Genomic DNA, 13,855 nt, shown 5'->3' with positions numbered 1-13,855 from the left:
ATACTTAAAATATGTTCACCATGATTAATCAAAAAACAAAAAACAAAACAGCTTTACTAATCTACAGCAAATTATGTTTTCATAAACATAATGAAAAAGTACATAACATGTACATAACAGTGTGCAATAACATCAAAGCTTTGTTTTTTTTTCTTTGGAGACATCCAAAATGTATTACCAATCCAAAATTTCCAATTCAAAATTTTAATATCACATACAGTATATACTAAATACTACTTTAAATACTCTTAATTACCACTGCCTTGCCTTGTAACGCTTTAAATAAAGGCACTTTTAAAAAATGATTATTCATTTTAGTATCAGGTATTACAGCCATCTGATGGGGATGTCATTCATATTGATACTATCAATGCAGTACTTAACATATAGTATCTTTATTGTATCAGAACTACAAAACCAATTTGCTTTTCCTTACGAAGAAACTAAACAGCATTCAAGCTTAACAAAATATCCAGTGCTGCGCAGCATTTGATTACATTGTGTTTGAAATATCAGGAACAGTTATGTGGAGTTCAAATATGACTGGCTTTCTATTATCACAGTGGGAGGCTGAATTTATTCAAGCTGTTATTTGAGTAGAAGGCAACATATACAAATAGAGCAGTGGAATTGGCTGTCACACAGAAAAGTACAGAGACACTATAGCTCCTGCACTTTTTCTAGAACTAGAAAAAAAATGTTTCATTACATTTTTTAAAGCTTATGTCTGCCCATGGCAAAATTAAATTAACAATTAATATGCTTAAAATAAAAATAAAATCACAACTACATCAGATTACCAGAGGAATAATGCACATTACCTGGGAATGTTTACATAAGTAGTTTTAAGAAAGAATCTGAGGACAAATTAAGGCTGTGCATAGCTTCCTTCCAGAGAGGCACACTTTTACACTAAAACTTAAGGCAGCAGCTTCCACTGAGGTATAAATTTCACAATCAACCTATTCTACATCTAATACAGCATAATGTGACGCGTGTGCTACTGCAGGAGCTAATGGACAAGTTTTGAGAGTCTGAGGTGGATCACAACCCAGTTATGAAGGCTGCTGTGCAAAGGCTTTGACTTCATGTATGTAAGTATGTGCACACTCACACTAACACGCATGTTCCCTATCCAACAAAAACTGAACAGACAACACATACAGGGTTATACAGACATGGTGCGTCATACAGTGCTTAAAGTATGTAATGGCTGAAGCTGGCTGCAATTTTTACTGCTGGTCCTCAGAACTGGTGATACATCCAAGTGGAGAAAAGCCTGTGATAAATGGTAAAAACCAAGGTGTGATATTTCAGGTGGAGAGTAGAGATGATCCGCATGGCAGATAAGAGGAAAGGGCTGAAAATACCTCTTTTTGTGCTTCTTTAACTTCGAACACAGTCGTCTGTGTCTGTGTCTGCTGCACTGAAACCGTTCAGAGAGTCCTGCAAGATGCAAAGAAGAGGCAGAGAAAGCTGCAGGCATTAACGAAAACACCAAACCAAAAAAGGAATGAGCCGTTTGTTTTGACTGGCGCTGACTGAACTTGAGCTAACATTAAAATCTGAGGTCACCAGCCAAAGTAAAAGACTCCCTTTTTGAAGTACAAAAAAATTTAATAAAGGTCACTTTGTGGGCAACAACACGGGCAGAAAACATGGAAAAAACTAGCCAGATTTATCTCTGCACATTCAAGATGTTTATTAAAAGGGCACTGTTGTTTGTTATAAACATTACACGTACATGGGAAACAGGACATCACTGTGCTTTTATGTGTGAGCTCTGATCTTTGGAGTAACACATCTAAATCTCTAAAAAATCTCAGGAGCCCTGAGACTGACAAAAGGCAGAAAAAGGGAGTCAGACAAGTCACAAATAAAACCAATTTCATCCATTTAAATTTTTTTAATTAAAAGACATTTTAATTATTTAACATGCTGAATTGTTTATTGATGTATTCAGGTATCTTTCTGACTTTTACTGCCTTTTGTTGGTTTCTGAGCTCCACATGAATTTACCATATTTTGTTAACTAAATTAACACAACTGTCAGAACATTTCTTCTTAATCCTATTTATATTTTTAAACCTCTGTTTCATACAGTCATATTTACAACACTGACCTCGCTTTGTAGCAACTCTGCCCCCTCTGACGCCTCAGAGAACTGCATGCTGGGTAAAGTGGGGGCCTGGGACATGCGGACCTGCAGAGGGTCGCCCATGCTATAAAGACGAGGCCGTTTAATCTGGTGAATCTGGTCTTGGCTAGACAGCGGAGTGAAGCTGTTCCTTCTGTGGAAACCTGGCGCAGCATCTGTTTGGACTTTATTCTGGTCAGTGAACAGACAGACAAGGCGGACTGATTAACACGTGTCTTTTTATGTTGCGCTAATTAAATCTCTCCTCGGTCTGAAATCAGTGTGTCCTGTGTAAGTGACTGTGAGAAGGCAAAGTAAGAAAAACAGCTACTGAGACAAACAGCCCTAAATTTAGAAGCCATTGTTATGTTGGTCTCACCAGACAGGATTTTTCTCACCCTATTTAACAAGGGGTTTCTCAGTAAATGTGTTTATGTGTGAACACCCACTCTGTCTAGGACGTGAGGCTGAAACTCTCTGCATTAATAAGCACAAATTATACAAACAGGGAACAGACATGGAGCTGGCCGATTAGGAAATCAAGACAAAAGACACAGTACTTTACGATCATTCAGTTCTTTGAAGTCTTGGGTCCAGATGTGTATATGATTTGCATGCACGTGTTTTTAGAGCAATCCAAGGTGGAGATGGATTTTAATAATAAAACGCTGAACATTTAGGTTGTCAGCCACTACGGTCTACAGTAATCTGCAAATGCAAATGCAAAAAGTGCATTTCTAAATTTAATTTTGTAAACATTCCTTTTGTGTGGTAAATTTTATTATTCTGTTTAGTTACATTGGAGGCATCATTTCATTTCAAAACACAGAGCCTAGATCTGTCCAAAGGTAACAAAATCTGCAAAGTGTAAACGTATACTTATATATCTGATGAAAAAGAATGGATAACACAGCTTTGGATATACACAGAGTTAAAGCTGTGGCATCTGTTTAGAAAACATTGGATATCTGGCTGCTGAAACCTGAAACAGAAGTTTGTAATTTTGGTTTGACTTCTTAAATATAGCCCTGACCTGACCGTAGGGGTTACACTGATTCTTCAAGCTGCACGCACTGAACACATGCACTGCAGTGAACTGGGCGGACAGTTACAACTTCAGAGAAAACAGACAGCATATGTATGACATAGACTATGAAAAACAAGCTTACCAATGGTCTGTCCCTGTGAGTGTTGACAGCCTCAACCTTCAGGTCAAACATGTCCACTTTACAACCTAGAGGGGAAAGATGGAAGAAAATGCGTCACAAATGAATCAGGAGATGTTTAGTTAGCCTGTGAACACTGTGGTAACTTACCATAAGCCACTGGGGTGAGTTTTAGGACAGTGTGCAGGGGACACTTCAAGTAGGGTAGATCATCTGTGCCAACAAATATAAAAATGACTTGTGAGACTTTCTGTGCTGTGGTTGTATCCTAGGCTACTCTAGTCTTTAAACAGATGCTGACCACTCTCTCTGCTGACTGACAAAAGCCTCCGTTTGGCCCAGACCTCAGTATGGACTTGACTTTGAGCATCATTTTTCCACTCTGGCTGCCCAGCTATTATTCAGGTGCACACATTTATACACTGTTTAAATGGGAAAATTAAGAAAAAGGTAGCACATGAAATGCCATTATTTTTTCTAAAATAAATAAGTCTTTCATTCTAACAAAGCACAGGCTAATCACTACTGTAATTAGAGATGTAATTTCTGAGAGGGTCTATTCTGAATGGGTCTTTGCAGTGGCCTGGAGCTTAGGGCGGACTAAGACCCCGTTGGCAGATACAACACCTACCTAACAAGCTACGAACTTAAGCCTATGCCTAATCCTGAAATGTTAAGAATATACTGACTTAGAAAAAAAGGGTCAGGTGATTCCGGTAAATTACCAGATTAAACCAACCAGGTTTATTTCCCCCGAAGCACCAAATTTTGTGTGATTATTTTTATTACAGTCTGGTGCTGCTTCTGGATGAGTTAATTAAGATATCAGCAGTGGATAAGGCTTGTGGAGTCATGCTGTGCTTTGAAAGTGTGCAGTAATTAACTTAATTGCTAATACGTTTTAACAAAATACCACCACCTCCCCTCATTTGGGTGCAGCTCTCATACTATGCCAAATCCCCAGAGCACAGTAGTGCCAGAAGAAATGGAAAAACATATTTCAAGGTCACAAAAATGCCTAAATGTTGCAGGGTTACATGTGACATTCTCCACCACACCAACAAAAACAGAGCCCTTACTCTTGTTTTAGCATCAATAAAGCGCTTTGGAACATCACCCACTCAAAGCTGCACTTTGCCAATAGTGTTTTAAAGCCTATCTGTCTATCCACTCAGGGGAACAATATGGCCTTGAATTACTTCATGGAGCTGTTTTGCCCTTGTTTAAACACTGCTTAAAATAGGTATCACTTGAGTGAAATAATCATATGTTTTAGATAAATTATAAAAACAGTTATCGGCACAGGAATCAACGGTATAGTATTTATAATGTAAGGCACTGTCTCAGCATGTATCATGTTTCTGTTCATGCACGTAACCTGCGCCTTTATCCAGGAAATAAGCGAGCAGACAACGCATCACAGCCTGGTGACAGATGACCAAAACGTTGCCCTGTCGCTCCAGCTCCATGATAACTGGCTCCAGCCGCTGAACCAAGTCCTGGTAGGACTAGAGAGAGAGACACACACTGTTTTTTTTTTAGATACTAAACATTATTACAGATACTTTCTTTTTTCAATAACTTAGCAATAATTATCTTCAGCATATTGCTCATGGCATACGGCCACTTACAATAGTCCAGTGCACCTGCTGCTCCCCACTTAAACGTCTATAACACATCTATAACAGCTGCATGTCAATTATGATATTTACTTTATGATATCTACTTTCCACATAATTAAAGAAATAAAAAGTGTAGGTCCTGGTCACAGTTTAGTAATAAAATCCTGCTTTGCTCTGTGAACAGTAACACACACACACACACACACACACACACACACACACACACACACACACACACACACATATATATATATATATATATATATATATAAACACTGCAGTGATTTGACTGACAAAATGAGATTTGACAGGGGGCCTCTCATCTAATCATCTGAATCATCAACATTCAGGGAGCAGCCTTAGTCTTTTGTCATCCAGTTTATCATGAGAAATTATAACTACCAAAAACAGACTCTAAACTCGGTGAAGGTCACTTACACAAACACACTCTCCCTGCGGTACCACTCATTCAACATCATTTTACCTCTCCTCCAGGGTAACGGTAGTGATACTTGTCCTGGTCCCTCATGGCAAACTCCTCTGGGTACGTTTCCTCAATTGCCTTATAGGTCATCTCTTCACAAACTCCCTGAAACACAAAGAAATACTCAAAACCTACAACAGGCCCTCGCTGTGCGTCTGTCACTGCTGTGGTATTAAAGACGACATACAGCATCTATTTCATTAAGGATCTTCCACTGCTCGTAGGGAACTCCCAGTTCCTCTGCTGTCTGAATGGTGCGTCTCAGCTGGCTGGTCCAAAGTTTCAGGTCTGACAGACGGTGCTCTTCAACAAATCCCTTCAGAGCTGCAGCAAACTGATAAAAAGAACAGAGAAAGAGAGTTTTAGGCTGGAGACCTGACACATAAACACAGAACAAAAATTACACAGCAAATAAAATAAGGCAGTTCTTCCCATGATAATGCTGATTTGTAACAGCAGGATTTTTATTGATTTATGATAGAATATGTGCATCTGCAGTGTGTTATCTGAACTTTGTTGTATACTTTATGACTTGGCAAAATAAGGCTTGTTCAGTTGTACAGTACTATATTAAAGGACTAGTTCAACACTGTGGCAAACAGGATTTTTTGCTTTCTTGCCAAGAACTAGATGAGAAGATTGATCCCACACCTGTTTGGCCAACCAGCAATGCATTAACTTAGATTAGCTTAGCTTAGCACAAAGACTGGAAACAGGGAAATGGTTAAAAATCTGTCCAGCCTAAGACCAAGAAGAAGGATATATCTCTTTAGTGTAATCCGTAAAAAAACAAAAAAAACAAAAACAAAGCACAGATGTTTGTGGTAGTGGCTGCACATTCAAACCAAAAAACATAAATCAAGGATCTCTTAGTGATACTGTCATGAGCTACATATTTCACTTTAGATTTTTTCTGATTACATGTTCATTCACATGATGTAAGCAAAGCTCCCCCACCCCCCCAAACTTTTTCACCATGTTGTTTTTAGACAATTTGTTTATTAATAAGCTTTAAGAGCTGGTAAGTGTTTTTTTCACCTTTAGATAGAGCCAGACTACCTGTTTCCAGTCTTCATAGTAACCTAAGCTGCTGTAGCTTAATATTTAAAAGACAAGTACGAGAGTGGTATTAATTTTCTCATCTCACTCTTGAATAACCAAGATGTTGAAACAACTCCTATCAGGCTTTTGGAGATGCTGCTATCTTTAGTGAATGTTTAGAAATATAACAGTGAGAGAATCTGTAAAAGCACCTGTCTTCCTCTCTCTGACAGTTCAGCATCTCCCCCAATGCGTCCCTCCACATTGTGATGGCTCTCTCCATGCCGACAGAGGTAGATGGAGTGGGAGTGCACATGGATGTTCATGAGGTAATAGACTATTTTGCTCTGGATGTAGTCCTGCACCCTGTTCACCAAGAAACGACGGCCAACATTTATGACCTGGATGAAGGACAAGTTCCTGTAGGTCAGAGTGAGAGAGGCCAACAGAAAGTGAGCCAAGCGTACAGAAGGGATATCTTGTACTTTTGGTGTGGTCTAAATATCCTGATACTTCCTCTATCGCATGCTGCAGAGCATTGTGGGTCAGCAGCTGGTTAACTCTGACAAGGTCAGAGACGATCAACAACTATTCCGTCGAGTCTCAGTTGAGTTACTTTATTTATTTAAATACATGTAGGAATGCATATTTGGATCTGCAAATCAGTTAATTAATAAAGAAATCAAACAATCTACCGTTGTTTAAAAAGTTAAAACCTCTGAATCATTTGTTTTCCTGGAACCATCAGACCTAACTTTCTGACAAGAAGCCTAATTTTAACTACTGCTGGATTTACTGTACATCAGCTCCTCAAATCAAAAGTCAATAAACAGTAGACAAGAATAGTCTGTATTAAAAAAAATGAGCTCCTGATTCCACCTGCAGGACATTTTCTGCAATTACAAGTTCTTGCCAACACAAGAAAACATTTAAAAACAGTTAGGTCTGAATGACTTTTGCTTGGATTTGGTTAGTGGTGAGAGATACTACTTACTTGTCGTGTTCGTCCGGATCTAAAGGTTGGTAGGTCACTTTATAACATTCTATTCTCTTCAGAAAGTCCTCCATGACACTTTCTCTGTTCCTCTCAGGGTAATCTGGACTGGACACCTTCACATCCTTTGTGAAAGAGAAATCTGTAGCATTAATTCACTATGACTTTCAACAACTTAGGAATGAAAGTGTGCTCATAATTAAACATAAAAGTTTAAAAGCATGGTTTACCAGAATATTTGTGGCGATGACATCTGGATCGTCACATATTGATTCTACAAAAAACACCTAACAAAAGACATTATTGATGAGAAATTAATAAACAGTGTGAAGAAATAACTATCTGTACAATGACTGAGCTAAAATTATTAAATCATCAATGTGATTCTGACCTTGTATGCATTGTCTTTTGCAAAATTAAGGATGAGTTCCCTCCTCTCTCTGGTGGTGTTGGTGGCATCAAAAACCTGAGAGACAACGACGGACAGTCAGTCCAAATTACACTTAACATTTATTAACACAGAATACAAAAACACGGCTCAGTTTTTTTTGTGTCCTTACAGCAATCTGGCCTCCCTCCTCACTCAGATATGTCTTGACATCCTCCAGTGCCACCAGAGCGCACTGTCTGTGGGAACAGAATTAGAAAACTAATCAGGAAATCAAAGTCTTAAATAGTCCTTAGCTATTTAAATGCATCTTCAACACTGTAATATTTGTAGCCACATTTGTTAAACAAACACCATGCAGGTAAAAGAAGCATTAGCATGGCCAGACTACATGAAAAGTACTCAGGTGCTTGGTAGTGGAAGAGGAATCAGTCCACTACACCAGAGAAGATTAATATAAAGAGGAACTCTCTTACTCACTTTCTAATTTCCATTGCTTCTTTGTTATCATGCCTAAAAAAGTCATAGGACTTGTATGACTTCACTGCTTCTCTCCTATAAACTCCAAGGTTAAACACTGCAAGAGAACCAAGGGAGAGAGAGTCAGAGAAAGACATGCAAAGACGGCGTAAAGGATTTCTGCACTGTGTGTGCTCTGCTGAGGCGGTGACCTTTATCTCAACTGTCGGCCAAACCAGTTCTCCTACATTCCATTTAAATGACAACATAAGCGTACAGTTACAAACAGCAAACAGGGGGCACTGATATAAATATAAGAGCAATTTAACAAAGCATAGCCTTAGGCACAGGATTTTCACTATAGTGATATCTCTGGATGCCAGTACTGTTTTCCTACAGGAAGAATTTATCATGGCACCACCCTATTTTACCTGTAGATGCATGTTTGCACTGAATACATTGGCCTGTCCCTTCCAAAAAATGGCAAAAGCACTTTCTTTTTACAATCACTCTGATATTTCACAGAGCTCAAAAAGCCAGTCTTAACCATTTTTTGTATTGCTTTTATTTCCTAGTGGACAGATAAAAAGTTACAACAAGAACAAAACTCAAACATGAGTGGCTTCTGTACTGACCCTTAGTTGGCACTCCGATCCAGTTGAGGTAGCGTGTCAGCTTTTTGGCCATGTAGGTTTTCCCCCTAGCGGGCAACCCAATCATCACTATCACAGTTGGAGAGTTGGTCATGTAGGAGGCCCAAGCTGCAGTTTGCACACATGCACACACACAGAAACACACAAGCAGAGATTTTAGTTATTAAGCCTGCTGCATTTAATGCTCACTTTAACCTGACTCTGAAAGGTCCTATTTGTAATAAAAGGGCAGATATACATATTGTTTACACAAACATGCAAATACATATTCTGACACCAGGGAGTGAGAGGGCTGTGAAATAATCCAATGTCACCCCTGCAGTGTTCAACAGCTACACTCAGTTTAATATTTCTGTCACGCCACTGTCATCTTTGGACTGCTGGATAATGTTTCTGAGATTCCTGCTGCTTGGTAACCAAACTTAGTAATCCAATGTTACCCTGTTGGCTGGAACATGAAATGGAAAGTATTCAACCTATTTTTTTTTTCTCCCTTCTCTTTCAGTGTCCATGAAGGACCATCCTCAGCTCGAGGGAAATAAATCTGTCAAAACAAAGACCTGGCGAGACCAGACTTGACTCGAGATTCTACGAAGAGATGTCTGCAACTTAGAGGCCCAGCAGGCAGGAGTGGTTTTGTGTTCAAGACATACTTTGATGGAATCATTTCCATCCCACAACTCTGATTAAAAGATTCTTCGAAGTCTGCCTGTGAAGTTAGTAAATAAATTGAGCTAAGTGACATTTTTACTGGCTGACTCTCAATGTTGACCTCCCTGATTACAGAATTACTCTCCTTCAAATAATCTGTGGAAGTACCTGCCTGTGCAAACACACCCACACACTATATGTATCCTAATAATGACAGAAGGTGCGTCAAAGCTGACATTTAACAATCAGTGCTTGCTGAAAGCTTATCTTTCTTTACTGATGGCCAACAGAGTAGGGAATGTAATTAAAGAACCAGTACATCACCATGTTACTGTATCATATAATCACAGTTAAGGGTTCAATCATTAATACAGAGCAGGTTAGTGCCTCAGAAATGAGTCAACATTTCACCTTGAGGGCACACAAAGGAAAAACAAACCACTCACAGCACTTTTTCTCAGTAGCCCTGAAGTCTGTCCTTCTGGCCTCCCCCGAGCCGTCGGAAGCAGGCGCAGGTTTCTGCTGCCTGGCAGCCATGACGGGGCCTGATCTGTGTCCTACTGTCCTGTCACGGCTGGTCTGGGGACAGCAAGCTATGCTCACTGGTAAGATGAGGTCAGCATCTCTCTGGTGAGGACAGGAATTTGTTGTATCATATCAAACACTGCTTGATGGTACAACAGATCAGAACCGTGCACATGCTGTACAGTCAGATGCCAACTCATGTTCAGGTCCAGTGTAAGATGATAATACATTTTAAGATGCTGGATTTGTAAGGCAAAAACAGAAATCCTTGGAGGAAACTGGTCAATTACCACAGGAGATTCGGGGATCAGAATTTTATAAGCTCACTATGAACTCACCAGTTATTAAATCATGAGTCAATTGTTCAATCATTGGAAATCCCAGTTCATAACTTCCAATTATGATAATGTAGCAATATATCATAATGTCACCAGCTTCACAGATGTGAAGAATTACCTACTTTACTCAATTTATATCAAGTACTTACATTATTCAACAGTCAATTTTTTTTTATTATTAAATGTTTAATCGTTTGGTCCATAAAATATCTAAAAATAGAGGAAAAATGCTAATCTCAATTTCCACAGTCCAGGTTGACGTGTTCAAATGTCCAGCCAACAGTCCAAAACTCAAAAATTCAGTTTAAGGCTGCAATGAATGATTATTTTCATTTCTGACTAACTTGCCAAAGTTTTTCTCAATTAACTGATTAATCGTTTGGTCTATAAAACATCCAAAAACAGTGATAAATACCCATGACACTATACTTCAGTACAAGGTGACATCATTAAATGTTTTGTTTAGTCCAACCAACGGTACATAACCCTAAATTATTCAACTTGCAATTAATACTACTATGTTTTTGGTCAATAGACAACAGACCTCACTGGAGGCTTGTGCCAATCTGTCAAAGATGCCTGACATTAGTTTATCATTCAGCGAGATAAATTATAGATAATAGATAAATGAAAATGACTGTAAATCCATTACAGATTTCCAGTGATGCCCCCTCTGATCCCTTTACTGGTCTATCAGAAGCAGAATGAGTGATGCTTTGTTAACAGGGCACAGGCCATAAATCCCCAAGCTAAGTGGAATAAGGTCAAAGCTGAGGAACTAATGGTAAAGTGTTAGTTCTGCATGTGTGACGTTATGAAAACCTGCTGCATCGTGTTTCAGTAGTAGTCAGAGCAGAAGCTGTGACATCCTGTCACACACCGCGGAGCATGAACGAATGCTGCATGAACACTGTCCGGACACTCCTGGCCTGCAAACTTCATCACTTCTGCTTTCAAGACCGCAAATGTAAAAAGAAAACCAACGTTCAAGCAAACAAAGTATGAAAACCCAGCTGTATAGACTTACCGAACAGACAGCAGGTGCCGGGTTACTTTCATGAGTCTGCTTCACTGCTCTCCTTTCACCGCCGCCACAGACTCTTTCTTCTTCTCCGATGTTATTGCTCCACCTTCCCGGTGTCTGCTGCTGCCGGAAGTTCACCACTTTCTATCTGGCAGAAAAAAAAAAAACAATTTCTGGTTCCGTTTTTTCCAAAATAAGATATTTTAAAGATAGCAGAATATTTTGGAGCGCCTATTTTGAATAACACCATCAAGTATTAAATCCGGTGATAAACTAATCATTTCAGCTCTGGAACAGTGGTCGGTTTCTGGGTGTCTGAGGAAACAATGAAACTGGCTTTATTTCCTATGATGCTGTAAATGTTTGATTACATTATAAAGAAAGCATTTTGATTGACTTCTAAACTATAACTCAAACTTTTTAATTTAGTATCTGAAAAACACTTGACTGTTGACGCTGCCTGATTGCATCGTGGTGCACTTCACAAGCAAATGCATGATTTTATTTTGAAGGCGTTTTGGTGCTTCTGGCTGCTTGTTCACCATGAAGGCTGTGGGAGGCGCTATAGAGCGTAGCTAAAGGTCAAGGATTGACAGTACATTTACATTTATTAATACATGTTCCACCACTACAACAGTATTTTTTGGTGTTTTATAAATCAGTGCAGGTTGGACACTTGTATGTGCGTGAACAATAAATTGTTGACTATTGTATATTACTGTTACTACTAAGAGGAGTATTGTTCATATGACCACATACTAAGGTGGACCAAATGGAAGTGTTTTGCTGACCCTTGTTTTATTTTAAGTTATAAAACAATAAAAACAACTGTGCACAAAAAAAGAAAGAGGGAAAAAAGAAACAAAAAAAAAGGAAAGAAACAGAAGTGGCTTTGGGATCACAAAGAGAGGTTTTCTGTACACTAATTTTCTGCTCCAGATCCAAAAACAACAATTAATAGAATTGAGGTAATTTGTTCAAACATATTTGCAAGGAAAAACATACATGCATTCCAAAATTGAGTGGCATTCCCCTTTAATCCTACAGTTTATTTCATACAGAAAATATGCCACATAACTCATTGCAATCACAATTCTTTATTCTCTTAAAAGAAACTAGCCTCACAGTGTCTAACTAATACACCATAACATGAAACAACCCTTTGTAAGATATGTGCTTATTTTGTAAAATAATGTTTGTCAGTACAAGATAATCTGGAACTACATAGTTTTTGCTCATTTTCCAAGCTGGATCTCTGAGAGGACAGATGCCAAGAGTGGATGTGTAGCCAGAGGGGGTACGGCCACAATAGGGTGGGTATTGAAGTCAGAATGGGCTTATGATTCTCAGCGTGTTTCTGTCCATCAAGCATACACAATGACCCAGTTTTTCCCCAAAACATATTCATGACAACTGGTACCGGCTCAGACAGTTCCTTAAATTCTAAAAATCACTTAACCAAAGAACACTGCCTCGTCCACATGGTGGTTGAACAGCACATCCATGTGATCTGCCTCCAGATTTGCAACTTCTGGTCATCGTTTGTCCATTTTGTAGCCCTTTGAAACTCAGGAAGTACTGGTAAACAAACTGTCTGAAGTTCCCTGAACAGGTCACGCTCTCTTAAAGTTCAATTGTGGGCAAATAAAGGGATCCGGCTCTCAAATGATATGAAAAAGAGAGGACTTTCCACTATTTGTCACAGTTATAAACTCTTACGCACAGTACATACCCTGAATACCTTATACAGGTTGAATAGTTTCAGATCATTTGCAAGACCCATTTAAAGGAGTACTGAAAATTCACTGGCAAGGATCTTTGTATATTGTCATATGTAAGAAGGCCATGCTTTTAGAGATTACACAGTAGCAAGAAAAGGTCTAATCTAATGCTTATGATTTATTTGTGTGTAATATTAACTTAGACGTTAATATTACCAGTATATTATGGATGAGTGCAATAAAAATAAAACAAAAAAAAAAAAAAACCAGAATGATGACCAGGACATGTAGCAAAGGGATGTTTAATGATTTCTTTGGACAATGAAATGCACATGTCCACTGTTGATGTAATACAAATAAGAGAATAAGAAAAATCAACAACTTGGTATTGTGTCAGCATTCCCAGCTCAACTTTATTTCTTGTTTGATGTTAACTAAGGATTCAAAATGGAGCACAAAATGTCTGGAGTGTCACGCAAGGACTGACCAGTAGGGGGAGAGCCAGCTCTTACTAAATTAAAAAAAAAAAAAAAAAAAAAAAGAAACTGAAAAACTAGTGAGTCAATCTACACTTGTGCATGAGTAACTGCTTTGCCCTGTTCCACTCATGTACCCTTGGCACTTGTGTTTCCATTTGAGAAAACTGAAATAT

General features: G+C 38.7%; 1 protein-coding gene across 2 annotated transcripts; it reads right to left on the bottom strand.

Annotated features, from left to right (window-relative positions):
- Window positions 1-559: 559 nt before the first annotated feature.
- On the bottom strand, window positions 560-11,600 carry LOC121187491 (6-phosphofructo-2-kinase/fructose-2,6-bisphosphatase 2-like). 2 transcript variants are annotated; one of them, XM_041046763.1, is made up of 17 exons: window positions 11,486-11,600; window positions 10,042-10,222; window positions 8,927-9,052; window positions 8,313-8,409; window positions 8,005-8,071; window positions 7,836-7,910; window positions 7,675-7,731; window positions 7,445-7,569; window positions 6,663-6,870; window positions 5,597-5,743; window positions 5,410-5,514; window positions 4,682-4,811; window positions 3,454-3,516; window positions 3,307-3,371; window positions 2,123-2,329; window positions 1,371-1,446; window positions 560-1,279 (listed from the first exon to the last, which is right to left on the bottom strand). In XM_041046763.1, the coding sequence occupies exons 2-16, from the start codon at window positions 10,130-10,132 to the stop codon at window positions 1,387-1,389; spliced, it is 1,623 nt and encodes a 540-aa protein (XP_040902697.1). In that variant the 5' UTR covers window positions 10,133-10,222; window positions 11,486-11,600; the 3' UTR covers window positions 560-1,279; window positions 1,371-1,386. The 2 variants fall into 2 exon arrangements, with proteins under 2 accessions (XP_040902697.1, XP_040902689.1); XM_041046755.1 differs by having other exon boundaries at window positions 560-1,446.
- Window positions 11,601-13,855: the final 2,255 nt, after the last annotated feature.

This window comes from Toxotes jaculatrix, chromosome 2 (assembly GCF_017976425.1).
Source record: "Toxotes jaculatrix isolate fToxJac2 chromosome 2, fToxJac2.pri, whole genome shotgun sequence".
NCBI classification, from domain to species: domain Eukaryota; kingdom Metazoa; phylum Chordata; class Actinopteri; family Toxotidae; genus Toxotes; species Toxotes jaculatrix.
This window is presented reverse-complemented; position numbering and strand designations above follow the sequence as displayed.